We start from the raw sequence: 27249 nt of genomic DNA, 5'->3' as shown, positions 1-27249 counted from the left end.
GGAGCCAGGGAAGTGTGTTCTGCTGCTGCCTTCACGCTGACAACACCACCGGAGACACGGAAAGGGGGCTCCAGGAAAGCTGGGAAGGGACTCTGGATGAGGGAGGGGAGCCCTAGGAGGAGGGGGAAGGGTTGGACCCTGAAAGAGGGGAGATGGAGCTGAGCTGTGGGGAAGAACTTGTTTGGTGGGAGGGTGGTGAGAGCCTGGCCCAGGTTGGGCAGAGAAGCTGTGGCTGCCCCATCCCTGGAGGGGTTCAAGGGCAGGTTGGAGGGGGCTTGGAGCAACCTGGGCTGGTGGGAGGTGTCCCTGCCCAGGGCAGGGGGTGGCACTGGGGGGGCTTTAAGGTCCCTTCCCACCCAAACCATTCTGTGATTCTCCTCTTTCTGCTGTCCTTGCTGGGGAGGAGGCTTCTGGCTGCTCTTCTGCCTTGCTCTTCAGGCTGTTGTCCCCAGCGCGTCCCCTCACTCTGTGTGCAGCACTGAAGTGTGCAGTTCTTCTTTCCCTGTGCTGGGAAATCAAACAGGGGCTATATATCACTGTTCATGTTTATATTACACATGTTATGTGCTCTATGTGTATATTAGCAGTAGAAAAAACCAAAACCCACAAAACCACCAACATCCCAGGAGAGAGGGAGAAAAAGGGCTTTAGTGTTGCCTCTCCTGCAGCAAGAGACTCCTTGATGTCTAAGGAGCTGAGAACACCTTCTCCTGGGGTCTCCTTCCCAGGCCTCCTGGTCCTTTCAGCTGCTCCATGAGAAGCCAGTGCTGGAGCCTGGCCCTTGTCTGGCCAGAGAGGCTCGTGTCCTTGGGTAACTGGGGTCCCTGAGGCTTCATGGGGTGGTTGTTTCTCTGTCCAGTAGCACAGAGCGTGTGAAAACAAGACCAGGCTGTTGTCCTTCAGGGTGATATTGAGCCTGCAGGTGACTGGGCATCACGCAGGTCATACATACTTTGTACATCCATACGTACTGCTCTGCAGGGCTTGAGATTGTGAGGGATCCGGGAGCCTCCCAGATTTTATCTGTGTAATTATATGTTAAAAAAACCCACCACAATCCACATCTGCAAAGTCACATCTTTCTCATAGTTAACTTCTAGCTGCTGTCTGTGGATGTTTTGCCAAGCATTGGGTCCTCTTGGTGCTGGTCCTGTGGATGGCCCTGGTGGAAGGTGGGTAGACATGTGTTGGGTGCTCACAGCTCTTGCATCCATTTCTGCCATCCAGCCGTTTCATCTCCTGGTTGCCTGCAGGTGTCAGTTGTACTAAAGAGATTGATCCTTCCAGAATCTTGACATGTGAGGGATCCAGCAGCAGGAATAAAATTACCTGCTGCTCTTTCTGGGTACACCTTCAGAAGAGTTCCTTACCTTTGTGTCCCCTTTCTCCACCACACAGGGGTGTTTCATGAGGACTGTCTCTGCATGGATGGGAGAAGTTCAGGTCCTTCCCAGACTCTGCGCCTTCTGCATGATCTTCCCTTGGCAGGAGGGGTGTGAGGACCAGAAGGTCTGCAGGTGGACTGGAATTATGTGGTCATCCAGAGATGCCCATGTTGGCTGTTAAAACTTTTAAGTGCTGACAGGAGATTTCAATGACCTTGAGTCCTTCTCATCTGGGCAGCCCCTTTGTCATTCTTTGCCTGTGGATCATCACTGTCTCCTGAGTCTCTCTGGTGTCTGTACTTTGGGGGAGATGTTGGCAAATCAGAAGTGCAGAGGAGATCTTAGGAGAGGGTCTGCCTCTGGAGAGCTCACATGGCAACTTTACAGAAGGTGGGGGTTAATGGAAGGGGTTCTAATGTAGCACAGAAGGAAACAGGATGGAAGAAGCTGAAATGAAAACTTCAGACTGTAAGAGCTGAGTGTTGTGATGTTTGAGTAGGTTTTTTTAGTCTTGGGGCTCTTTAAGCACTGACTATTTTGTCTCAGCAAGGGCTGAAGAGGGTTCCCTGCCTTAGGCATCCCCTCTGACCCCAGAGTGAGGGAAATTTTAGGACACTGAAGGTGGGACGTGGTGGATTCACCATCCCCTGAAGTTAACGAACAGTTCAGTGTTTCTTTCTAAAGCACTTGGTCTAATACAGAGCAATGAGCAGAACGTGGAGATTCTGTAACTGGCGAAGCAGGGTTAATGCAGCAGTCTCCTCCATCCCCGAAGAACACGAGCTCGTACATCCCCGTGTCCTCAAGCGCGTGGTGCTTGCTGTGCTCCATGACCAGCCTGAGCCCAGTGCCCACGGCTGTGGGAGCTCCCTGGGGACAGGGGGAACTGACTGGATGGAACATGGGACTCCTCCAGGCAGTCGCTGTTTGCGAAGTCCCTTCTGGGACCCACAGCATGAAGACCAGACCCACACATGTCCTGAAACCATCAGTGGGCAGTGGAGAGAAGTGGAGGAAGAGACAAGTGTTTGGATTTTGCAGCTGGAGCTTTTTGAGGTCCCAGAGGTGGAGGACAGTGACCCTGGTGTGTCCCTGGGAGCTTCTCTCCAACCCTCTCCGTGTGGTGGAAGCTGTGGTCAGCACAAAATCCTGTCCAGCTTTGGCTCTGGTTTCCTGCTGACTGGTGGGCAGTGGCCACAGGCTCCTCTTACTTGGATTGAGCTTAGTTTAGATGTTGGAGCCCTTTGCCTGTGTTCCTGCCTCCCCTGTGGGCTGATGAGAGATGGCACAGCAGGGACAACAAAGGTGAGAGGGATGGGACCACTGGAGTTGTGGTGCTGGTCCCTGTGCCCTTATTGGTCCTTCTACTATAGTGATGTGTATTTTTGTTTTTGTCAGAGTTAGGTTGATGGTTGGACTAGATGATCTTAAAGGTCCCTTCCAACCTAGACGATTCTATGATTCTAATCTTTTCTGGCCTTGTTTCTCCCAGAAGGAGCAGTTGGTGGCAGTGGGGACATGCCAGCCCTCCTGCGGGGTGACTGTCCCCAGGTACCATAGAAGGGACATCTGCCAGGTCCGTGGCAGAGCTGGCACCCGTGCTGCCCTGAGACCTCCTCTGGCTCTGGGCACCTCTGTCAGTGAGGGCTTTCCTGCAGTGGCCTGCAGGGGACAGAAGTCATGAGCGTGTAAAAGCCTCTCCTTCAGGTACAAACCAGCTCTTGTGACAGATTTGGGAAGGCACCACATCCCCCTCGCTAAGGCACGGGATTCTGTTCCAGTCTGTTAGACGGAGCCATAGAATCCCAGACAGGTTTGGGTTGAAGGGACCTTAAAGATCATCAAGCTCCAGCCCTGCTGCCCTGGGCAGGGACACCTCCCACCAGCCCAGGTTGCTCCAAGCCCCCTTCAACCTGCCATTGAACCCCTCCAGAGATGGGGCAGCCACAGCTTCTCTGCCCAACCTGGGCCAGGCTCTCACCACCCTCCCCCCAAACAAGTTCTTCCCCACAGCTCAGCTCCATCTCCCCTCTTGCAGGGTCAAACCCTTCCCCCTCCTCCCTCATCCAGAGTCCCTCCCCAGCTTTTCTGGAGCCCCTTGAGGGACTGGAAGGGTCTCCAAGGTCTCCCTGGAGCCTTCTCTTCTCCAGGCTGAACAAACTCCCATCGTTTTAGGCACTGAGCAGAGTCTCCTGGCTGTGACTGAGCCCCCCGGGCTGGGGGGAGAGGGGAGGTGCTGGAGCAGGTGATGGTGTGGGGACCCACCAGCCCTTTATCTCCTCTGTGCACCGCGCTGGCACCGCAGCTCCCGGCAGAGACTCATCACCCGGCGGGTGCTCCGGCTGGGGAACTGGCCCAGCGACGGTGAACGTGGGGCTGGGCTTTTTGTCACCGAGATGATGGGGGACAAGTGAGAGCTGGGACCCGTGGGAGTGGGAGTGTGGAGTGCGGGGCTGAGGTCCCCCCATGGTCCGGGTGGGATGTGATCACAGCAGCAGGAGTTCCCAGATGTGGGAGCTGCAGATTGTTGATATTGGTACCCAGTCACCAGCAGAGGTGGAAATGGGCTACTTTCAGGATTTTCTGTTTGCAGCTTTTAGTAGTGTCTCTGACGGGGGATTATTGACCAGTTTCCACTTTATCCTTCTGAGGCAGACACTTCTGTAGCTTCTGCTCATCCTCAGACTTCAGCCTTTCACCTGGCCTGGCCGGATCCAGGGGCTGCCGGGGGTGACTGCTGGTGCCTTATCCTCTGTTGTTGGTGGATTGGAGGACGAGGGGATGAGCGGGGGAGTGTGTGTGTGTGTGTATGTGTGTGTGTGTTGGATGTTATGCAAGATGCACAGCATGGTTTTTTTCCTCCTCCTTATTTACCCGGCATGCCTCTGTAGCCATTCCTCCATAGGGACAGGGAGGAAGAGCGTTGTGAGCAGGGGTCTCTGTGCTGCTGCCTCACCCCGTGCCATGCTCTGGTGCTCGGGTGTCCCCAGGTGCTGGTTTGTGTTGTGGGTGAGCTCGGAGCCCACTCGCTCGTGGGTACCACCCCCCTCACCTCCCCACCAGCACCTCGACAGCTGGTTATCGCGGGAGCGGATCCATTGCTGCCTAATTACCAACCCCTTAAAATCACCCTGGTTTGTGCTTTATGTGTATATTGATGCCGTGGGTGCAGAAGGTGCTGGACGTGCCTATTGCCTGCGACTCCTCCACCCGCACAGGCTGGCCCAGCTGTGCCCGTGCCCCACAGCTGGATTTATGGGCATCTGAGGTGGCCTCTGGGCTTTCCCAAAAGTCTTCCCATGTGGTGAGGAAGAGGAGAGGTGGAGGTGTTGCAGGCTGAACTATGCCTATTACTGGTATGGGAAGTGAAGAGCATGGACGGGACCAGGTTTCCATGCAAACCAGCTTTCTTTGGGGCACCTTCAGGATGCCAGAGAGAGGGGAGTCTGGGCTTCTCTCTCCCTTTCCCTCTCTCGATGCCATCAGCCATGCAGGGAGGGACGAGGAGCTGTGACAAATCCAACTGAAGTCTGCAGCACCAGGAGAACTCCCAGAGGACTTCCCATCAGATCTGGTGTTCCACCTCGGAAGGAATGGGGACTCAACACATACAAACAAGAAGCTTTAGAGCCAGGACATGACACCAGGCTTGTGCTAAGATGCCAGTTGCACCCTGGAACTGGAGAAGTGTCTCTGTGGGAGTCTCAGGTCAGTTCTGGTGGGACCTCTTCAGGGATGGAGGAGTTCTCTGGAGACCTAGAAAGGGGATGGATGTGAGCAAGCTGGAAGGGCTGGCTGTGTCTGTGCTCTGTGGAGTGAGGGAAGGGATGAGTTGGTATGAGTTGACTGTGATGAGGGTTGCTGCTGGTGGTGCTTCCTTGGACCAGTTCTCTCTGACCACTTTTGTCCAAAGTTTTCCCTTTGGGCTGGAGGCTCCACTCTCCTGTGAGTGTGTCTCGGGGAGCCGTGGGGAGAGCGTGTCACCTGCCTGTGCCCATAGGGACTGTGTGCCCAGGGCTCTTCGGGGTGTCTGGGTGCATGGGGGAGAAGGGCCGTGTCATGGGGAGAGCACTCTGGCAGCGCTGTGTTCTCCTTCTTTGCTGGAAATCTGGGATACTTCCTAAAAAGTCCCCTCTTGCAAGTTGCTGTTTGTGGCTTTTGGAGGGTTGGCCAGCTCATGGTGGGTTTGGCTCGTGCTGGGGTCTGCCAGAAGAATGGCAGCTTCCTGGGGTTCTCCTGCCCTTCACCGGCGCCCATGGGCAGCATCTCTGGCACTGGGGCAGCGCCTGCTTGAACCCCTGCGGGATGTGCTGCAGTAATGAGCCGTGCAGTCGTCAGGCTGCGGGTTCGTGAGGTGCCAGAAGGTGCAGAATGTCATCAGGAGAATCCTGTTAGTGCTTGGCCTGATCCAGCTGGTGGGAATGGGGGTAGGAGCAGCCGCAGGTGCCGGGGAAGCGTGTGAGGGTCAGAGCCCTCCTGCTGTGTCCGTGGGCCCTGACAGCGCTTGGGGGGCTGCAGGGCATCTTCTGGCACATACAAATTCCTTGCAGCTACAGCAGCTTAACTGTGTGTTGTGTGAAAGGCCATTTCTTTTGAGGCTTTTCTGACCTTCTATCTGCTGTTTTTGCTTGATGACCCTGAAATTTTTGGTGAAAGAAGCAGTTCCTGCAGGGCTGCTCTTGATGTTGTGCACTTCTGTCTTCTCCTGCAGGCAAGAGGCTGCCCATTCCTTGGCCAGAGCCGTTCTTTCACTGTCCTTGTCACCCTTTTCCGAATCTTTACCAGTTGTGCTGTGCCTGCTCAGAGCTGAGGGAGCTGAGCTGCTTGTGGTGGTGTTTTGAGATGCTCCTCCTCCCCTTGTCATCCCTAGTGCTCAGTTGAGTTTTTGTTGCTGTTCTTGCACAAAGATCTAAGTCAAACCCTCATTCCTGAGGGGCGACAGGTCAGAGCATCATGTTATCAGGTCCCATGGCATCCCAGCAGGGCAGGAGGAGAGGTGGGGAGATCTCAGTCCCTGAGACAGAGAAAACTCTTGTAGGCGAAGCTGCTGGGGGTGCCTGCACTGGGGTGCCGGGCACAGTAACTTGTGCCGTGATTCATCCCAGTTTTCCAGGGCAGACTTGGCTTTAGGGAAGGTTTGACAGGCCCAGCATCCTGAGATGTCTCCCTGAAGATGCTGGTCAGGCCTGGAGGGCAGTGGATAGATGGATGGATGGACGGATGGATGGATGGATGGATGGACGGACAAACATACACACGCTCTGGCCAGGGAAGTCCTGGGGTGAGCAGCCTCGGTGGGATTGATGTCTCCGGGAGGTAGGGAAGGGAAAGGGGAGAAGATGGGCCGGTGCTGGGGGAGGAAGGGGGTAGGCACGGACAGCGGGAGAGAATGGCAGCTGTCACCTTTCAGCTCTGGCCATTGGGGTCAGGGCCACCCCGCTTCAGCTTTGCTTACCACATTCCGAATCTGCTCGCTGGGTACCAGACCCCAAAGCTCTGCTTAGGCTGGAAAGTCCTCATTAACATTTTGGGGAATACATTAATTCCCTTCCTTTCCTATTCCAACCTGCTGACTTTGGTGCTATTTTTTACAATAAATGCTTAATTAAAGGCATAATGACTGTATAATGATTGTATTAAAAGCAAGATGATTATAAAAATCAGCTTAGCAGCTGGAGGCTGCGGGGCTGGAATAGCTCAGAGCAGGAACCAGAGCGGCGGTGCTGCGCTGGCAGGTTGATTATCTGCAGCCTCTCTGCCACCGCTGCCGACCCCCGGCCCCTCGCCCTCAGCACCCTGTGGAGGGGGGGTCACCACAGAAACACCGTCTGCCTGGAGGGGTTTCAGCCTCAGGCAGCAGGAGGTGGGGGAAGGCAGATGATCCGATGCTGCCAGCCACCAGGATAACTACAGATGGGGAGCAGGGCTGTGGTGTGAGGGCACAGGGGGGATCTGCTCAAGGCCTGGCAATCCTTCCAGGGTGGGTGTCAGGAGGATGGGGCCAGGCTTTGTCCAGTGGTGCCCAGGGACAGGCCAAGAGGGAACGGGCACCAACTGGACCAGGGGAAAGCTTCATGGGAACACCCTGAGGAGGCCGTTGTTTGGTGTGAGGGTGGCAGAGGCCTGGCAGAGGCTGCCCAGAGAGGTGTTGGAGTCTCCTTCTCTGGAGACATTGCAACCCCCCTGGAGATGTTGCTGTGGGAGCTGCTGTGGGTGCCCCTGCTTTGGTGGGGGGTTGCACTAGATGATCTCCAGAGGTCTCTTCCAACCCCATATCATTCTGTGTGATTCTGTGCCAGCTGCAGAACCTAATGCTCTTCTGCACCGGCCGCAGCCTCGGGTCTCTGCTGGGCTCCATGTCCCACGGACCAACAAGCCAAGTTCAGGGTCTGGGTCCTGATCTGTAGGGTTCACCATGGCCCTGACCAGCACAAGGAGCCCTGGGTGAAGGCCATGACTGATGGTGTTGCTCCTGAGGCACAGGATACTGTCCCCAGCTGGGGTGGGATGTGCCAGTTCAGGGACAGCTTGCTGTGAGCTCACCAGGTTCCTCTCCTGTCCTCCTGCTCTGAGCACCAATGCTCCTCGCTGGGCCACGTCTGCTGGCCAGTATGTGTGGTGAGTGTATGGCCAGGTCAGGTCCTTCTGCCACCTCCGCTGGGCAGCACACATGTGGTCAGTGTATGACCAAACCAGGTCCTTCTCTGGGCATGAAATGGGACAGCTGGGTGCAGTGGCCAGCCTTTGTGGCATGTCCTTAAAGCACTGGGGAGCGTGACATGAAATTCAGATGGAACAGAAGTGGACCGGGAGAGGGAGCGTGACAAACCCCTGCTGAGCCAGTGGCTTGTCTTCTGTCGGACCATGTGCTGTGCTGCAGGGCTGTGCAGGGCCAAGGGCGTCATGTTCTGCTCTTACCCCCTCTGTACGGGCTCCTGCCCTTCCCTTCTACTGGCGCTCAGGTGGCTCCCATCTGCTCCTGGAGACTTGTCAGGTCCCCAGGCCGTGAGCTTAATTGCTTTTACTGGCCTGCATGGGATGGTGCCGGGAGGCTGGGATGCAGTCAGTGGCAGATGGTGTGGGCCAGGGTGGTCTGAGCTTTCTCTGCTCTGCCAGGTCCCTCTCCGTGCCCGTTCTCCAGGTCATGGGCCTGTTCATCCACAGTGATCTCATCTCCTCTGCTGCTACATTTGAGCTCTGTGACACCTCAGGTCTCGTTTGGCCCCAGCTGTGCCTCTGTTCCTCTGTGGGAGCTGGAGCCCCAAACTTAACAAGACCCAGGAGAGGCAATGTAGAAAGCGTTCCTCACCCCAGACTGTCGCTTCTGCCGTGCCTGGGTCAGGGCACTCTGTGCCAGAAGCTGAGGCTGTGAGTTTTCTGAAGCATGAACACTAAATATGATGTTCAAGGGTGGTTTTAAAAAAAATTTGCAAGCTATTTAAGTGAGCACTGATACAGCAGTGGTAGGATCAGACATCAAGTCCTTTTTGTTTCTCATCTAAAGCTGTGTGCCTCTGGAATAGGTTGTGTCCAGGTTGTGTTTGCAGCAGAAGTTGTTCTCCTGGTCCTGGGTGGGAAGCACCGTGTCTCTGCTGGAAGCCTTGGAGCCCGGGTTGTCCCTGTGGGCAGGAGCTGGGTTTTATCAGCAGCACTGAGCTTGGCCGGGGAGGCTCTGAGTCTGTGGAGCTGCTCTGTGTGGAGGATGTCCCTTTCATGGGGACAGAGGGAGGTGCAGAGATGCCACCATAACCTCTGCCTTGGCTGTGTGATGCGAAGGGCTGTAGGGGACCACATGCAAACCTCTGCCAGAGCCACCAAGGCTCGCTTGGCTTGTGTTCTAATGAAGTGGGCTCAGCAGGTGCTGGTCCCTTGCTTGTGCTGGTGGGCCTGAGCTGCCAGGGAGAGGACGAGAGGTGGTTTCTGCTCCTCAGGCACACAGCACGGTCCCCAGTGAGGGCAGTGCTGCTCTTTGTATGGACAGAGCTGGTCCAAGCTTGTAGGAGAAACTCTTGCAGGAAGAACCCAGCAGAACCTTTCTGTCCTCAGCTTCCAGCCCAGCCCCACCAGGGTACGTGGCTGTGGCAGCGTTGCTTGGCTCATTCTTTGGACCACTCTGAAACTGACTTCTCCCCAGGATTTCATCAGGAAGGCTGAGGAAACACAGCCCATCCTCTTCATTTATTACTAATACAGCAATGAAGGTTTTCCTTACTTTTTGTCCTTCTCTATTTTAATAATTGTTTAGAAGTAAAGTGCCATGAATGCAAAATAGTATGGTACCAAAAAGGCACGTCCATCATCCTGGCCCCTTCCCATACAGGAAGCAGATCAAAGTTTCCTTGTTCTCAGAGTTAGCTGGAGTTTGGGAGTCTGTTTTGCCCCTTCCTCCTGGGGCGATTTGCATTTTCTGCCTGATGTGGCAGTCTCTGGTCTGCTCATGCTGAATTGCTGCTGGAGCTGCTCGGCTTTACTGACGGTTCCATTGGCATTGCTGTTCCAAAGATGCTTCAGGAGCACAATTTCTTTGGTAGCCACGCACTAGACTAGGTAGCCAACTCTGTGCGGTCAGTTTGGTGCGGCAGCAGCCTGGGCACCTGCAGCTGCCATATTCCTTTTTTTCAGCACTGATAACTATAAATGGTACCAACAACTTAATGGGGCCACTGGAGGCTGCGGTTTGAGCGAGCTGAGGCTGAGCGGCGTCGGGCTTTCAATGCACTGAGGTGTTTTGTGCCACAGGGACAGGGCACTGGTGGAGAGGGCAGAGCAAAGGGCTGCCAAGATGGTGAGGGGACTAGAGCATCTGTGTGCTGAGGAAAAGCTGAGGGACTTGGGTGTGTTTAGTGTGGAGAAGAGCAGAGGGAGGGGGGATGTGCTCAAGGCCTGGCAATCCTTCCAGGGTGGGTGTCAGGAGGATGGGGCCAGGCTTTTCCCAGTGGTGCCCAGGGCCAGGCCAAGAGGGAACGGGCACCAACTGGAGCAGGGGAAGCTCCATGGGAACACCCTGAGGAGGCCGTTGTTTGGTGTGAGGGTGGCAGAGGCCTGGCAGAGGCTGCCCAGAGAGGTGGTGGAGTCTCCTTCTCTGGAGACATTGCAACCCCCCTGGAGACGTTGCTGTGGGAGCTGCTGTGGGTGCCCCTGCTCTGGCAGGGGGTTGGCCTGGGTGCTCTCCAGAGGTCCCTGCCAACCCCACATCACTCTGGGATTCTGCCCAGGACTAAAAGCTCCTTAAAACCTCCTGTGGTGCAATGGCAGCTTTAAACGCTTAAAGGTCTTAGTGAGACAATTCAAAAGGGAATTTTTTGGCCGCTTCTGTATTGTCTGAATATTTGCGCTCTTACTTGCTATCATAGTCCCTATTGTGATTTAAGGAAAGAGAAGTTTGGGGAGACAGGAATTCTTCAGTCTTTATTAGTTTGTCTTCTCTATTTGAGGGGGAAACATTATTCTGCTGGCAGGAGTAAACTTGCCTATTAGATTCTGAAGCTGTCCTAAACTCATCATTTTCTCTGATGGGTTTTGGGTCAAGGTCTCCAGTAAGATTAGTCTGTCTGTGATCCTGGAGAGCACCTGCAAACTGCAAGAAGAGGGTAGTTCTCACTCCAGTGGTGTAGAGCCTTTAAGGCAGAGAACGCTTCCACTGCAGACTCGTGAGGGTCTTCAGCAGGGAGAGGTGTGGAAGGCCCTTGCTGGGGAGAATTACGCTGGTACGAAGAGCTGGGAGAGGGTCCGGCCTGGGGATATGTGTAGAACTTCCTGATAGAGATCAGAATGCTTTCCTGATAAATCATAACTGCACCAGCGTGGGCTTCTGTTCATGGCAAGGTGGGGACAGGTCGTTGTCCACGCAGAGCCCTGCGGTGTCTTCCCAGATGTGTGTCAGTGCGGGTGCACTCAATGGGAAAGTGGAGGTGGTTTTGGAGTAGAAGGACTCTATATCCACGTCTGACTGGCAGGAGGGCTCCATTCCCATGTTGCGTGCAGGTTCTGGCTTCTCATCCGCTGTCAGTAAAGGAGCAAGGGGTGTCTCGTGAAGGCTTCAAGCGTGACCAGGGTCAAAGCCTCCCCAGAGCATTTCAGTGGAAGGCTATAAAGCTGCTGGACAGACCATTTTTCTGTTCATCTGGGGGCCACATATGAATCTTTCTTATTTTCCCCTATTTGTTTAACTGCCAACTTGCCTCTCTCTTGGTTTTTTATTATTAAACCCAAGTGAAATCTGTTGTTGCGGTGAAAGGACCCTGCAACATCTGCCAGATGGATTGTATGCAGTCCGTTTATTAATTTGATGGGGCATTTAAAATCAGCTTTTGTAATTGCATTTTAATTTCATAACAAATAAAGCAGCTGTGCCGAGTGAAAAGCTGGGCTATTGTGGCGTACACCGGAGGCTCACTGACTCTGGAAATGCCCTGGATTTCACAGCTTGACCCATCAGGGATCCGTGAGCTTCATCAGATGACGGGGTTTACGAGCCCCCTGGCTCAGGGTGTTTGGAGGGCATTAGCTCTGTGCTGGTACATTCCTGGGACCTGCTGGGCACAACGGATGGGCTGCTTCTGGACAGAGGGTGCTGTCGCCGTGGGGTCACAAAGACTCCTGGGATTTCTTTGGGTGTCATGAGTGTGAGTAATTGTGCACTTGAGAGTGAGTGCTCAGGCTTACCCGAGTGTCCTTGTGGCCAGGAAGGCCAATGGCATCCTGGGGGGCATCAGGAAGAGCGTGGCCAGCAGGTGGAGGGAGGTCATCCTGCCCCTCTGCTCTGCCCTGAGGAGGCCCCACCTGGAGCACTGTGTCCAGTGCTGGGCTCCCCAGTTGCAGAAGGCCAGGGAAGTGGTGGAGAGGGCAGAGCAAAGGGCTGCCAAGATGGTGAGGGGCCTAGAGCATCTCTGTGCTGAGGAAAGGCTGAGGGACTTGGGTGTGTTTAGTGTGGAGAAGAGCAGAGGGAGGGGGGATCTGCTCAAGGCCTGGCAATCCTTCCAGGGTGGGTGTCAGGAGGATGGGGCCAGGCTTTTCCCAGTGGTGCCCAGGGCCAGGCCAAGAGGGAATGGGCACCAACTGGAGCAGGGGAAGCTCCATGGGAACACCCTGAGGAGGCCGTTGTTTGGTGTGAGGGTGGCAGAGGCCTGGCAGAGGCTGCCCAGAGAGGTGTTGGAGTCTCCTTCTCTGGAGACATTGCAACCCCCCTGGAGACATTGCTGTGGGAGTGCTGTGGGTGCCCCTGCTCTGGCAGGGGGTTGGCCTGGGTGCTCTCCAGGGGTCACTGCTAATCCCAGATCGTTCTGTGATTCTCATCTCTCCTCCTAGTGTTGGCTCTAGGCAGGAATACCAACCAAAACACTTCTTAAAAGACAGAGGGGTCTGTGGGTGGCGCGGGTTCAAGCTGAGCCCCTGCAGATGCAAGTGGCCAGGTCCTGCAGCTTCTCAAGCGAGACTTGGAGCAGGAGCTCTCCCTGTGCTATGCTGTGCTTCAGGCATGGTGACATCCTTGGGACACCACGGAGAGCCTGGCAGGGGGAATGTGGCGGTGCATCCCTTTGATGGGGAATCCTCTGATGCTGAAGAGGTCCCTGGAGCAGGATGGGGACTGCAGCTGATGAGCAAGCACCGTGGGAGCCGGGCCAGGGGCTCCATGGCCCCAGCTCCTGCCAGGGGGATCCTGGCACTGGCAGAGCAGGGGAGGGAGATGGTCCATCGAGACAGAGCAGGGGAGGAAGATTCTGCCTGAGCAGCACATGAGACAAGGGCTGGCCCCAGCCCAGCCTTGTGAATAAATGAGCAGCTTGGGTGCCAGGAGTGGGTGCCTCCATTTCTCACAGGGAGGGAAGAGTCACAACTCAAAGTGGGACATATCTCTATCTGAGAGACTGTGAAAGGAGGCAACTTCTGGGATTGCTCTGGGAAGGAGCGATCACATACCAGCATGTAGGGAACTCGAGAAACAGAAAGCCCATGGCCACTGGGGGTTGGGTTGGTGTTTTTTCTTCTTCTTTTTTATTTTTTTCCCATTTCTTTGAACTTGGAACCTGTGAAGCAGAGGAAAATAAGAGCTTCAAGAGGAACAGAGGCAGTAGGAACAAACTAAAGAGTTCTGAAGTCCCAGGTGCCTGTGATGTTGCCGGCCCATGTGAAAGGCACATCTTGGCATCATCTAGAGTCCAGTCAGGTTGGAGACCTGCTTTATACTGTGCCACAGAGAAGAGGCAGGACCAGGTCCTGGAACTGCAGGCTGTAGAGTTGAACAGTAGAAGGGCTAGTGATGCAAATATGGGGTGCAAAGAGGTGGTCTTGAAGGCCTGGTGCTGAGTCTGAGCTGGTTCTGTATGTAGGCTTTAAGGGTTAAATGGGATTGAAATGGATGGAAGGAACACAAGAGAGAAAAGCATAGTCTTTGGTCAGGACAACTGCTTTGTCACTCGCAGCTGGCTGGGGTCCATAAGCGTTGCTCCAGTAGGGAATTTTCCACAAGACCTGAAGGATACTGTAGTGGATTCTCCAAGGGAGAAGTTTAGAGGTTACAATGGAGTGTGTAGGAGACAGCAGAAGATGGTCTGGAAGACATGTTTGGAGATGAGTAAGGGTTGTGAATGGGCTGGGGAAAGTAGGGCCATGTCCATGGTAGAAGAGTGGTGGAAGGTGTGTTTGTGACTCAAAAGAAAAGGTAGGAATGTCTGCATTTTCTGTAAGAGTGGAGAGGGAGCCAGGGAGAGAACCCTCAGGAGCAGCTGAGAGAAAGACAAGATGACTTCAGTGGCTGCTGTGGGCTTTTCCTCCAGGGTCCTGCAGCAGCAGGTTGAAGGATCCTTCCTTGCAGGCAAACCCAGCTGGAGAATGTGGCAGTCACTTGGGCTTCCTCGTTCAGGCCTGGATCAAACAGCGTGGCACGACGCTGGGGAATGACACTGGGACTTGCCTGGCTGGGGTCTGGGGTCCAGAGCTGATGAGCTGTGTCCTCCATCGTTAAAGAAACTTTTTCCTAGTGTGCTTTGTTTGTTAGTTTCTTCAGAGCATATTTCAGCATTTTGCGTGCGCATCCCGATGTGCCTGGGTATATGCCTCATTACCATCTTTATGGCTATTCAAATTACCAGTGACCTTCAGAGCTGATGGTGGTGTGGATGAGGCACCCAGCTTGCATTTGTGATTTGTAGGCCTCAGTAGACCATTTATTCCTCTTCTCCTGTCGGTGCCAGCTTTTCCTTGACCGCTGTGGTGGTGCCTGGTCTGTCTAGGGCCCCCGCGGGAGCGGAGGGCTGCCACGGGAGCTCTGAGCCTGGCGGTGAAGGAGAAGGGCCTGACTTTGCAGAAGAAGATGAAACAAGCTTTTGGAGTGACTTGTCAGGAGGGACCTGGAGAGACTGCGGAGAGATGGCATCCATGTGTCAAGTCAGGCCCTGCTGAAGTCCAGCTGAATCCAAGCTGCTGCTTTGAGTGTGACCTTTGGGTGTGCCAGGCACACCATCTCCTCCTCTCCCTGCTCATCAGGCACACCATCTTCTCCTCTCCTTGCCACCCCAAAGCTCATCTCTTTGTGCCTCATTTCTGAGGAAGTTGCATGTTTATTTGGCAAGAAAAGTTTGCATCAGCTGACTGAGGCTGAGGTACCCACCTTCTTCACCTCAGCCTTCGCTGGTAAGACCAGCCTGCAGCAGTCCCAGGTCCCCGAGACCAGTGGGATAGTCCATGGTAAGGCAGGTGTACCCTCAGTGGAGGAGGGCCAGGTGAGGGAACATGCAAAGAAATGGAACACACCTGAGTCCCTGTGCCTGATGAGATGCACCAGTGAGTGCTGAGGGAGCTGGCTGGTGGCATTGCCAGGTCACTCTGCATTGTCTTTGAGAGGTCATGGTGGTCAGGAGAGGTTCCTGATGACTGAAAGAAAGCCAATGCCACTCCTGTCTTTAGGAAAGGCAAGGAGGAGTGGGGAGTGGGGAACTCCAGGCTGGTGAGTCTCATCTTAATCCCTGGGAAGGTGATGGAGGAACTAACCCTGGGAACTATTTCCAGACACGGGAAGGGCAAGAGGGTGAGTGGGAGTAGCCAACCTGGATTTGTGAAGGAGAAATCCTGCTGAACCAAGGTGAGAGCCTTCTACAGTGAGGTGATGAGCTTGGATGAGGGGAGAGCAGTGGAGGCTGTTTGTCTTGGCTTGAGCATGGTTTTTATGTTGTTTCATGTAACAACCTCAGAGACAAACTGGTGAAATACAGACAACTTTACGTTTTCCCTGTCATTAGAATAGACTCAGTTTGCTGCTGCCTTAAAATCTGGGTTCAGCTCGATGCCAGACGAGGCTGAAGCTTTGGTCCTTCCAGTCCTCAAGCAGTAGCAAATCCTACAAAGTAGTGCTTATGTGACTGAAGAGCCAGGCGTTAGGAACACAAGAACAGAAGGCTCTGGAGAGCTGGATGAGCTCTCCCCCATGAAGGGCTGGTTGGGGATTTGGAAATACAAAGCACTAGAAAAAGGAAATTTTCCATTGGGAAGCGTAAACAGTGCACGGACAAGAGCAGTGGGAAATAAGGTATGGGATTTGGGTCTGTTCCAAACTGTGACAACATCATAACCTTTGGAGAGCTGGAGCATTTGCACCTCAAGGGAAGATGTGGAGAAGAGACTGAAATGGGTCTCCTGTTTGGCTGGTAAATCAGGCGGGTTGGTCTGTTTTTCCCCTGCTCCCTACAGGAGTAATGCCTCAATACGGGCAATTGTCAGGTTCCTCTCTTTGGGGAACGGCTGTGGCTGGCGTGGAGCAGCGCTTCATTTATTAATGACTCTGGTGCTTGGCTTTGGCCGTGAGGGACACATGGGCACTGAGGTGACGGGCACAGGGATGGATCCCACGGTGCTGTCTGGGAAGTGCTGGGAGGGAGCTGGATGGGAAAGGTGGCACATGGCAGAGTGTGGATGTCTCTGTGCCCTCTGCCAGTCAGGATATCAAATACCATAGGAATTCAGGTGTTAACTAATTAAAAAGAAAAAAAAGAGAGTTGTCCACTCAATTACCAGTAGCAGAAACCCCAGCCTGGCAGTGGGACCGTGGTCCATGTCGGGGTAAGGTGTGCTGCTGCGTGTGTCATCACAGATTCTTTTTTCATAGAATCACAGACTGGTTTGGGTTGAAGGGAGCTTAAAGCCCCCCCAGTGCCACCCCCTGCCCTGGGCAGGGACACCTCCCACCAGCCCAGGTTGCTCCAAGCCCCCTCCAACCTGCCCTTGAACCCCTCCAGGGATGGGGCAGCCACAGCTTCTCTTGGCAACCTGGGCCAGGCTCTCACCACCCTCCCACCAAACAAGTTCTTCCCCACAGCTCAGCTCCATCTCCCCTCTTTCAGGGTCCAACCCTTCCCCCTCCTCCTGTGGCTCCCCTCCCTCATCTAGAGTCCCTCCCCAGCTTTCCTGGAGCCCCCCCCTTGAGGGACTGGAAGGGGCTCCAAGGTCTCCCCGGAGCCTTCTCTTCTCCAGGCTGAACCCCCCCAACTCTCTCAGCCCCCCCTCCCAGCAGAGGGGCTCCAGCCCTCCCAGCATCAAGGAGAGGTGCCTCCTCATGCTTCAGCTGGGGGTGGAAGTGTCTCCGTGGGGAGGTGACCTGAGAGGACAGTTTTTGGGAGGTGGGGGCTCACCTTTCCAAAGGGGGTACTATTGAGTGTTCCACAAGAGTGCCCATTGTGAGGTGATGGGAAAACAGGGAGGAGTGACAGGATGCTGTGATTGTGCAGAATCCGTGTGCTGTGGTGAGACGAGCAGTAGCTGCTGTTGGTCTGGCTCTGGCACCACGCACAGCCACAGCACGTGCACAGCCTTGTGTCCTGGGGTACAAATTTTACTATTACCAGGGTTTATCTCAAGGGCTGTTCCTACTGAGGACTGAAGTTCTGGTTGCCATGGATTGTGTCCTACCAGTGGTCTCGTTTGCTCGGTGGTTTCTTGCATCTGGAGCTGAGTATCTCCTGATGGATGGCAGTTGCAGCACAGCCGAGGCAGAAGAGGACAGTAAGGTGTCCCCGTGCTGGCTGGCTGCCTTGTCACTCTCATCCCCTTGCCAGAGGGCCTTTTCCGTGATCAGCCACAGGAGGTTCCTCATCTTTTATGGGGTCCTGCCTGATGGCTGGAGGGTCCAAGGCCACTGCTGCCTTTGTGCTGGGTGAGGTCCCCAGGCTGCTCTGCAGACCTGTCCCTGCTGCTCCCGCTTGGGCTGCCGGCTTCCCGGGAGCACGTGGGTGAGTGAGAAATGGAGATGGGGTTTGTGCTGTCAAAGCCACGAGGTTAAGCTATGGATCCAAAGCTAGAGAAACAGCCACAGGAAAAAAAGCACAAGATATGATGCTGCAAGTTTAAAATGGACTCGATGTCAGCCTTTTCCTTCTCCTGTGGTCCAGGGGCCTTGGGGGCAGCTTCAGAGCCCAGTCCAGTGTCCCCCTCTGTTCTGAGAGGGTCTGTAACGGCTCCTGACGTTTCCAGGAACCCCCATGTCTCTGTGCTAACCAAGGGGATCTCTTGATGTAGTGGGCTTGTGTTTAAGAACCCACTATCCAGCTAAGGCTGAGGAGATGCTTTTGAGATCAGTTCTGGAGACCCCTGTTACAGGGGTCAGCCGTGGGAACCTGAGAACGTGGGGAGCTGCTCCCCTTCCCTGCTTCCTGGGGCCAGGATGGTGCGATTAATTGGCCTTGTAAGTGTTTGAATTCCAGTGAGAGGTGCGCATCAGCCATTTTCTGGATAAAATAGGGGCAGTATCTGGATGTAATACATCAATGGGGAACATCTGGAAGGACTGGTAATGATTCTCGCCTCCCTTTTTTCTCTCTTGCGTTGTGCGCATTTCTGTTCCCTTGGGTGCTGTCGAGTGACCGTGGTGTCCTCTGAGGCCACAGGAAGTGCAGTGGTCTCAGCTGATGTTTTTATAAATGTCCCCAAACAGTGCAGATGCTTCTCGCAGAGCCTGGTAGCATTATGTGTGGGGGGTCCAGCAGCAGGGACCTGGGAGAGGAGAGCTGACGTCAAACACACATTGGCCATGGTTTTCACGGCAGGAGCCTCAGGGTGTTTTGTAGCCTGGAACTGTGCTGGCTGCTCTGCTTTGGGCTCCACTTTGTTCTCCAGGTGTCATCAGAAGCACTGGTTTTGTCTGTAGCTCTCAGGTGGTTTGTATCCTGGCTGCCCGAAAGCCTCCTCTCCTCTGGCAGTTGGTGGGGAGCTCAAGCTGGTCCTTCCCTGGTTTAATGAGGACGCTCCTGATGTGATTCTCCTTTAAAATCTCCTTGCGTCTGAATTCATTTTAATCTTCAGAGCACATTTCAAGACTTGCTTTCCGTTCCTCTAAGCTTTGAGCAGGTGAAGACAAGTCTTAATGGGCTGGGAGGATTTTGCTGTGACAATGTGACAACCTTCCTGTTGGCTGTGTCATTTCCAGCGAAGCAGCTCTTGGGTTTTTGAATACGGGACGGTCAGGAACCCCCTGTCCTCAGAGGGACTTGTGTTCTCACCTTGGCCAATTTATTTCCCTCTCTGTGTCTGGTTTTCCTTATGGGGCTGTGGTTTCTCTGTGGCTCTGAGGATGTCAGAAGTTGTTGTAGGTGGGATCTTTGCAGGAGATGGTGTTACCAAAGCGTGTGTCCTGGCTGGGTCTCCGTTAACAATCCTTCTTACAAAGGTGGATGCTGCCAATTTGCTGATTGATTTTGGCAGCATGTGGCTGCATGAAGGCCACTCTGCACAGTCTGTCTTCTGGACACAGGGGGAAGAAGCTTTTGAAGGTTTCTGGAGGTGCTTTCTTCCTCCAGACCACGCCTGACCCTGGACACATTTTCTGTGCTCTGCCCTTCCGTGTTTCCCTGCGTTAACACCGTGCGATGGTCATTCTGGCTTTCCCTTTTCCTGGAGCCCTGCTCACCCTCACGCCCTGTTTCTTTCTCCCCACAGTGCTGAGTATCGGAGAAGGTGGCTTTTGGGAAGGAACCGTGAAAGGAAGGACTGGCTGGTTCCCGGCAGAATGTGTTGAGGAGGTGCAGATGCGACAGTATGATCCACGGCAAGGTAAGCTGTTTCCTTAGACCCCAGTGTCCCAGGGGAGACACTGGGCAGCCCTGGAAATCCAGGATTCCTCATTGTACATTTCTAGCAGTTCCCTGGGTTTACCCACTCTTTGTGGCGGGTGATGGATGTACCCGCAGAACTGTGTCTCAGGGTGTTAGTGTGTGTTCCTGGGTGCGTTCCCATCCAGCTCATCCATGGTAAGTGTGTGGGACTGTCGCGAGGAGAACAATCGCAGGTGCCCACTGCGGTGGTGGGGTCTTCTGCAGGTGACGGTGGGTGATGGAGCAGGAGAGAGTGTGACTGTTCATCTGAACCTCCAACCCCACTTTACATTTTAGGAGGCTTCAGAAGAAAACAGTAATTTGCACGTGTTTGTTCTGGTCCAACAGAAAATAGTAAAAATGGCCATGGCTCAGCCCTGGGGCTCCTGACACTATCTCCAGTGGCAGCCACCACCCAGGGTGAATGTGCTGTTCCTGGAGGACAGCGGTGTCAGGAAGGACTGACATAGCGTGTGCCAAACAGCACGGTGTTCTTGGAGGTCACAGTGACTTAATGGGTCTCCTGTTGTGGGGGGTGTATCACCACGGCTTCCCCTTGTCACAGACACCACCCAGGCAGCTCCTCTCCCAGCCCCAGGACGGGGTGGGAAACGCTTCTGGAGAGCCTGAGCTTGTCCTGGTGTCCAGCAACTAAAGAGAACATCTCGATTATTTTTTTTTTTTCAATATATTACTCAGAAGGGGAGAGAAGTGGCTCTGATGTGACAGATCCAGTGGAGTTCACTTTGCATATTAAATGAGTTTTAAAATTCACACTGGGATTCTGGGAAGTGAGATTGTGGAGCTGGAAACAAAGTTGTAGAAGAGAAAGGAGAATTAAAAAATTACAGTTCTCTGTTTAGCACAGCAACTAGTTCTAATTACTTTCTGGAAGCCTGAACCTACTTACAAAGTCTTTTCTTTGCTCTAGTCCCAGTCCTTCCTGGAAGTGTTGTGTGTTTGCACCCTCAGGCGTCTCCTCTGGATGCTTGGATTCCATCAGTGACCCGCTGGCTTGGTGTGTGCTGTGATGAGGTTGTGGCAGGTCAGGGGTGCCCTGGGCCACTGGCACCTCCGTCCCTGCTCTTGTGGCCACGGAGGGTGCAGTGGGAGCAGGACTCCATGGGCAGCAGAGCTCTCTTCCCCCCACCTCTGAGCTGGTTTAGCTGTCGGCTCTCCAGTCTGCAGCTCCAGCTTTTCTCCTTTTCCAGGGATGATTAGGGCTGGTGAGTTGGGACTTTCACTGAGAAGGTCCCACCTTCCTCCCTCTCGTGCTGCTTTGGAGCTGTGCTCTGGAGCAGGGGCTGTTTGCCCATCCTCTCACGATGGTGAATAAGAAAGAGAATGGACTAATCCACGTGGTTCATAAGCCCTTCCCGTACCTGGGAGTTGATGTTTGCTGGGTGCTTTCTTGGAGAATGCCTCGTGTTTGGGTTAGATTGAAGTTGTGCAGTGAAGTGTGAAGAACAGATGGTGCTTAGACACTGAAGCTGGAACAGAGGTGTGAGCATGTTCCTCCAGTTGTCTGTACTGTTTAGCTCTTGCCATGGCCATGGTTTTGGGTTTTGCCGACTTTTGCTTTTCCAGACAAACTCGAGCAGAGTTTTGAGGTACAGATTGTTTGCGGGAGGTAGTTTGGGTAAGGATGTCATGTTTGTGCATGGAAGGAAGTTCAGCTGTGTGGACATGGTGTTGCTCTGCCACTTCTCACTGAGATCAGAGAAAGAGAATCACAGAATCATCTAGGCTGGAAGAGACCCTCGGGATCATCAAGTCCAACCATCTACCCTACTCTAAAGTTCTCCCCTACACCATATCCCCCAACACCACATCTAAACGGATCTTAAACACAGCCAGGGATGGTGTGGATGGTGTGGATCCATCCAGTGATGGATCTTCCCAGATCCAGTACAGCCCAGCAGCTGGTTGGGCTGTGCACTGGGGGAAGGGTTTTGGCCTGATGACACTTTGCTGGGGAGCAAAGCCACGTCAGACTAGGGAACATCTCCAGCTGTGTTTATCGACTGAGGAAGGCAGCAGGGTTGCATGGCAGGTACCTGACTAGACTCCTGCTGGAACAGATTGAAGATGACTGTGACAAGGATGGGAGCAGCTCCGGAAAATCACAGTGATCTTCATTGAAATTCAAAGAGCAACTTTCGGGGTTGACATTTTGGAGATGGTATTAGGATGTTCCTTTAACCTGCATGTATTTTCATGCTTTGAGGGAAAAGGCCATGAGCTGCATATCAATCTACCTAAATGTGCCAGGTTCTTCTCCAAAGGTGTCTCTGGGTCAGCACGTCCCTCCCAGGTCCCAGTTCGTAGACCCTGCAACACTTGTTGACTCTGAAGGAAGATGTCCTGTTGTCCACCTCTGTGACAGGCCCCAAGGCAGAAACTTCAGTTTCTCACTTTCCAGTCCCCTTAGATATCTCCTGTCTGTGGAACTGAAATCCTCTGGGGCCTAAACAAAGTTTCTTTGGTAAATAACTCAAACTTTCTGTGTGTTCTAAATTTATTTCGTCTGGTCCAGCTGAGTCTGAGATCTCTGCTTTTGCCCATCTCCCCATAGAGGTGGTCCTTGCATCATCCTGACATCCCGAGAGGAGATCCGAGTTCTAGTTCTCAATTCCATCACTTCGTGACACACTTCTATTCCCCTCTGCACCTCCTCTGACACCATACCCTAGATTCTGCTAAAAGTGGTGTGACGTTTCTGCTGGATTCAGGAAATTAATCTTTCTGTGCCTTCCGTGTGGTTGAAACTGGCCTGGTCTTTCTGCTAATGTAGGACCAAGCTCCTCAGGTGGCCCTCCAGCGACTGGTAGTCTGAGACCTGTGGGTGTGAGACCCTGCATGCAGACACTGGTGGGTCAGATCTCCCCGTCTCTGGGTCCATTATGAGACTGGGGCATGCAGACCTGCCTCTGGGCAGTGGGAGAGCCTCCCCTCACGTCTCAAGCTGCATCGTGTGATTCTGCACAGGAGTGTCTTTGTCTCCCTGAGCAGAGGCACTGGTGGAGCTTTGGACCAGAGGGACTTTGCTCCCACTTGTTGAGCAGCCACTTGGAGCTTCATTCACACTTGCAGAGCATGAATGGATGCCACTCCATCCCCTGGAGCGTCACCAGGGGATGTGACAGGTACCATGGGTGGGCAGCGCTTTTACAGGTACCCAGGAGATGTAGAGCTATCTCCAAGGGATGTAGGAAGATGATCTTTCACAGTGTGAATGTGTGTGGGGCTCTGACTAAAATGAAACAGAAAAAGAGGGTGTTTGTCAGTGACCTTTCCAGTGTGTCCAGCCCATGTGTTTGTCTACCTCCTGTTCTTCTTCCTCTCCTCCTTGTGTCCCCAAGGACCATGTAGCTCAGAGCTTAGAGAGCACCATGTCATTGAGCATGAGCTGCCTGATGGGCATCACCAAGGAGGGGAGGAGGCACGTGCTCCTGGAGCTTGTGCTGGAGCTGAAGTCCTTTGCCTGGAGTGGTGATGACCCAGGGACAGGCAAGGGGTGGTTCCCAGTGGTTCCCAGTCACCTGCCATTCAGCCACTGGAAGCGTTGAGAGAAGGAGTGCTCAGGGAAGGGGTTCTACCCAAATGTGTGGTCCCTCAGAAATCTAAGTGGCTACAAACCAAGAAGCGAGGGGACTGATTTGGGTAGGCTGCTGTCTGCACCACTGGTTTTAGTGCAAGAGGAGGGAGATCAGACAGACGTCGGCAGATTTTTGCCTGAAGGAACATGGGGGAGGAGGTGGGTGGCCAAGGGAAAGCACCAGCAAAGAGGCAGCCTGCTCTGGGAAGAGGTTGTCCTCTGCCGGTGGAACAGGTTGGTGGCCTGTGGGGTAAGGGAGAGGTGTCTGGAATACACACGCCAGCTCTTCATAGAATCATAGAATCGTTGAGGTTGGAAGAGACCCTTGGGATCATCAAGTCCAACCATCTACCCTACTCTACAAAGTCCTCCCCTACACCATGTCCCTCAGCACTGCATCTAAACGGCCCTTAAACACATCCAGGGACGGTGACTCCACCACCTCCCTGGGCAGCCTGTTCCAATGCCCGACCACTCTTTCAGTGAAAAATTCTTGAGTGCAGAGGGGAAGAAGCTGAGGCAAGTGACTTGGTCAGTCCAAGAGCTGCTGTGGGTGAGGACAGGCCAGAGCAGGATGTCTGGGCTTTAGGGGGAGGTAGAGGGGACAGGGAAGCTGAGGGTAGGAAGTGTCTGTGATGCACGGACTGTGCAGAAACAAAGACAGGATGAAAACGTGTACCGTTACACTGCTTTGGAAAATGATGGTGTAAGATATACCAAAAATAAGGATAGAGTCTAGATTTTTATATTTGGTAAAGAAAAAAAGTGTAGCGGAGTAAATGGAATTTACTGTCTTCAGTGAGTTAAAATAGAGGTGGGATCTTCAGTGAATATTGTAAGTCAAAAACCTGCCCTGATATGTATTCCTGGCAAAGAGAAATCTTGCAGGTAGAGAATCCAAACACAATTGTCCCGAGGCTCCTAGGAATAAGCAGAGCTCTCCAAGAACAAAGACTAAGATTGATCTGCAAAAAAAGCTGTATCAGGGGATCTGCAATCATAAATGTAAGATGCAACTTGCCAAAAACTTGGCAGAGCCAGACCATGAGTGTGTGAAGAGGAGTGATGGTAGATTCTTCAGTTGTACAAATAAACGAGTAAGGAAGAAGGATATAGAGCAATTAAGCAACAAGAATGAGATAAGATCAGAGCTAATTAGATGAAGGTTCAAATCTACCAAACAGTTCCCTTTCAAATCGGGCACGATGTTGGATTGATGGGCTGTGGTGGGACTGATACTGCCAGCTGGGGAGGAGAATGTCAGGGCCCTGGGTGCTCCTGCGGCTGCTTCCCCACCGCCCAGGGATGAGTGGCTGCCTCCTCCCTCTGGAGCAGCTGAGGATGGGATGCTCCTGCTTGGATTCCTGTGGAAAGGTGTGGGAGTTGGTGGCATCCAGGGAACCGTCTGTTTTGCGTGGCAGAGACCTCTCCTTACTGCTCCTTCTCTGCCTGTTTATTTGTGGCAAGAGTTCCAGTTGTTTCCCATCATCACGACATCTAAATTACTAATACAGGAAATCTCATTAACCAAGTTCCTGGTGGACTTAGTCTTTGACATCTCTTCTTTTTCTGAGGAAAGAAAAATAACTTAAAGTGTGTAACACACCCCGCTTGTATGTCGGGGATGTATTTAGTCACTTCCTTGGTACCTGCAGGTTGCAGTGGAGCTGGTGGAAGCGTTACCACTTCTTCCCATGGTGGAAGGACATTCTGAAGAAAGAATTAGGAGCTTGAACCACCTTTTGGTCAAGAAATGAGTTTCTTGTGTAAGAAGTGTTTTGAAGCTGGATTGTTGGGTACTTCACGTTGTTTACCAGTGTCATAGCAAGAGCGTTTTGCTGGCTGGGCCTCTCCCCTCACTGTCTGTCCCCGCGGCCGGCGTAGACATCGGAAGAGCAGATGGTGTAACAGCGCGGTTTGAAAAAATGACGGGTATGATTTGTGAACATCGTGTGTATGTTTCTGAATCATCCATTCCCGCCGTGTGTAGGAGGGTCAGAAGTGTTTCCCAGCCTGGTGCCTCAGAGGCACCCAGGCCCATCACCGCTGACGAAGATGAAGGGCTGGTGGGCGTGCTTGGCCCCAGTGGTCTGAACCTGGACTGTGTCCTCCAGAGCCCAGCCCGAGCTCTGCCTTCCTTGGGAGAGCTTCCTTGGTTCTGTCCCCGCTGCCTGGGCTCAGGGCGGGAGGCTGCAGAAGTCGTTGGCTGTTTCTTTTGGTAGAGGGCACTGTTGTTCTTCACTCAGCTCTGGTGCCAACCTCAGGTGATGCAAATGTGTAGGTTGCAGAGGAGGAGGAGGAGGAGGGTTGTGGAGGATTTTGGTACCTTTATGAAATACAGCACTCCAATTTCCTGCAGTGAATTGATCGTCTCCCTCCTGGAGGTCTGCACCAGCCTTTGGGGAGGTCGGCTTGGTTTGTTATGGTACCCATTTCATAACTCCATCTCCGTGTGTCCTGCATGTGAAGGGACAAGTTCTCTGTTCCACCTTCTCTTTTGTTTCATTGATATGTCACGGAGTCTGCCTCGTGTGATGGTGATGCTAAAGCGAGCCTTGGGGGGGTGGTGAGCTAATGGGGGATAGAGCCTCATCCACGGGGAGGCTGGGTGGTGTGTAGAGCCATGGCATGGAGTGGTAGTCCTGCAGCTGAGAGGCTGGTGGTGTCCCCTGTGGCCATGTGTATGTGTTGGGTCTTGTTGGTTGAAGGGGTTTGCATGGAGCACCCATGTACCTTGCTGTAACTTGGCAATCATTGCCTTTGACAAATACCTGGCTTTTTGGAGAAAGACTGCATTAGGAGAGGATGTATAGACAGCAGGAAATGAAAAAATTGAGTCAGCAAAACTTGCCAGGGCTGAAGGGAGAAGTCCCAGCCGAGCAGCAGGTGCTGAGTCCAAACACGGTGACTTTTCTGAGTGGGGGCTTTGAGAGTCCCTGCGTGAGGGGAAGGAGCTCCTGAGGAGGTATCTGCAGATTGGGAGTGAGAGTGGCAAAAGCTCAACTTCGGGAACTGGATCACCATCCTGAGAGCTCCTCTGGGAAGGAAGGTCCCTCTTCTACTTTTCCAGCTCTTGGATGTGGCCTTCCAGAACCATCAGCGAGAAGATGGATGTCCCAATGCCCACTGCGGTTGTGCTGGGGAGCGGATCTGCACCACAGCACCACGTGATGGAGCTGGACCTCTGCTCAGCCTGCTGGTCACCAAGTGATCGTGTGTCACCCAGTGCTTGGGCTTTGCCCAGGTAGAGAGCCAACCTGAAAGAAGCTCTGAGCTTGGGACAGGAGGAGCGAGGGAAGCCAGGGAGCAAAAGCATGGATATTCCATGGACAAATGGTGCCTGGCCTGCCTGATGGCCTTCTGCGTTGGGATGGCTGGCTCTGTGCACAGGTGGTGGTTGTCACCTTGGCTCTTGCCAAAGCCTTTGACACAATCTCCTCTACTATCCCCTTACTTCCCTGTGAAGCACGGTGGAAAGAGTTGATCTGCCACCTGAAATGGCTTCCTTGTTAACAGGCACAGAAACAGGTCTGCTTGCACCACGGTCTCTGGGCTGGAGAGAGATGACTCTTCCCGTGTGGTCACTCACAAGGTGACAGTTCCCTGACAGAAGGGGAAATGAGAACTTCCTCGTCTGCTGCCGGGAAGCGTGAGGCGTGTTGTGCCGCTGGGGTCGGGCGTGTGGCACGGGGGCCGGTGGCAAAGGAGCAGTAGATGGCAGAGATCTGACTGACATGGCCAACCCGCTGCCCCTGGAAAAGTGTGCAAATTGAATCCATCTTCGGAGAGCCCGAAACCTCTCCTCTCCCCCGGGGCTGCTGCACCCTCCGGCCTTCAGCAGAGCTGCTGTTCCCACAGGGTGCATTGCTTGTCACGGGGGGGGTTGGGAACGAGTCCTTAAAAATCTGCTTGATTTCTCTTTCCCTTTCCTGACTTCCTCCCAAGCCTGGCCCCGTCTCCATGATGCTGCTGCTGCTGGGGGCCTTCCTCTCCGGCTGGGCTGCCTTTAGCCTTCATCCCCTTCGTTTCCCTAAACTTTCCACCTCTCTTAATTAGTCTGCTGCTCTGCTGGCAGCTTCCTCCTGAGGTCGAGAGTAAAGGTCAGTGTTATGAATATCCCAAGATGCTGCTTACATTTTAAAGCTAATATCTGTTAGATTTGCTGATATTCCGCGCCCCCCCCCCCCCC

At 53.6% G+C, this 27249-nt stretch overlaps 1 protein-coding gene across 1 annotated transcript in view; it reads left to right on the top strand.

Annotated features, from left to right (window-relative positions):
- The window catches only part of SHANK3 (SH3 and multiple ankyrin repeat domains 3), a 323589-nt gene that overhangs the window by 166247 nt on the left and 130093 nt on the right, over positions 1-27249 (top strand). Inside the window, exon 13 of the mRNA XM_014961953.1 lies at positions 19308-19421. Coding sequence (XP_014817439.1) covers positions 19308-19421 — 114 coding nt within the window. The remainder of the gene's footprint in view (positions 1-19307; positions 19422-27249) is intronic.

This window comes from Calidris pugnax, unplaced genomic scaffold, assembly GCF_001431845.1.
Source record: "Calidris pugnax isolate Ruff unplaced genomic scaffold, ASM143184v1 scaffold459, whole genome shotgun sequence".
Lineage (NCBI taxonomy): Eukaryota > Metazoa > Chordata > Aves > Charadriiformes > Scolopacidae > Calidris > Calidris pugnax.
Note: the sequence above shows the minus strand (reverse complement) of the source record. Positions and strands in the feature narration are given on the sequence as shown.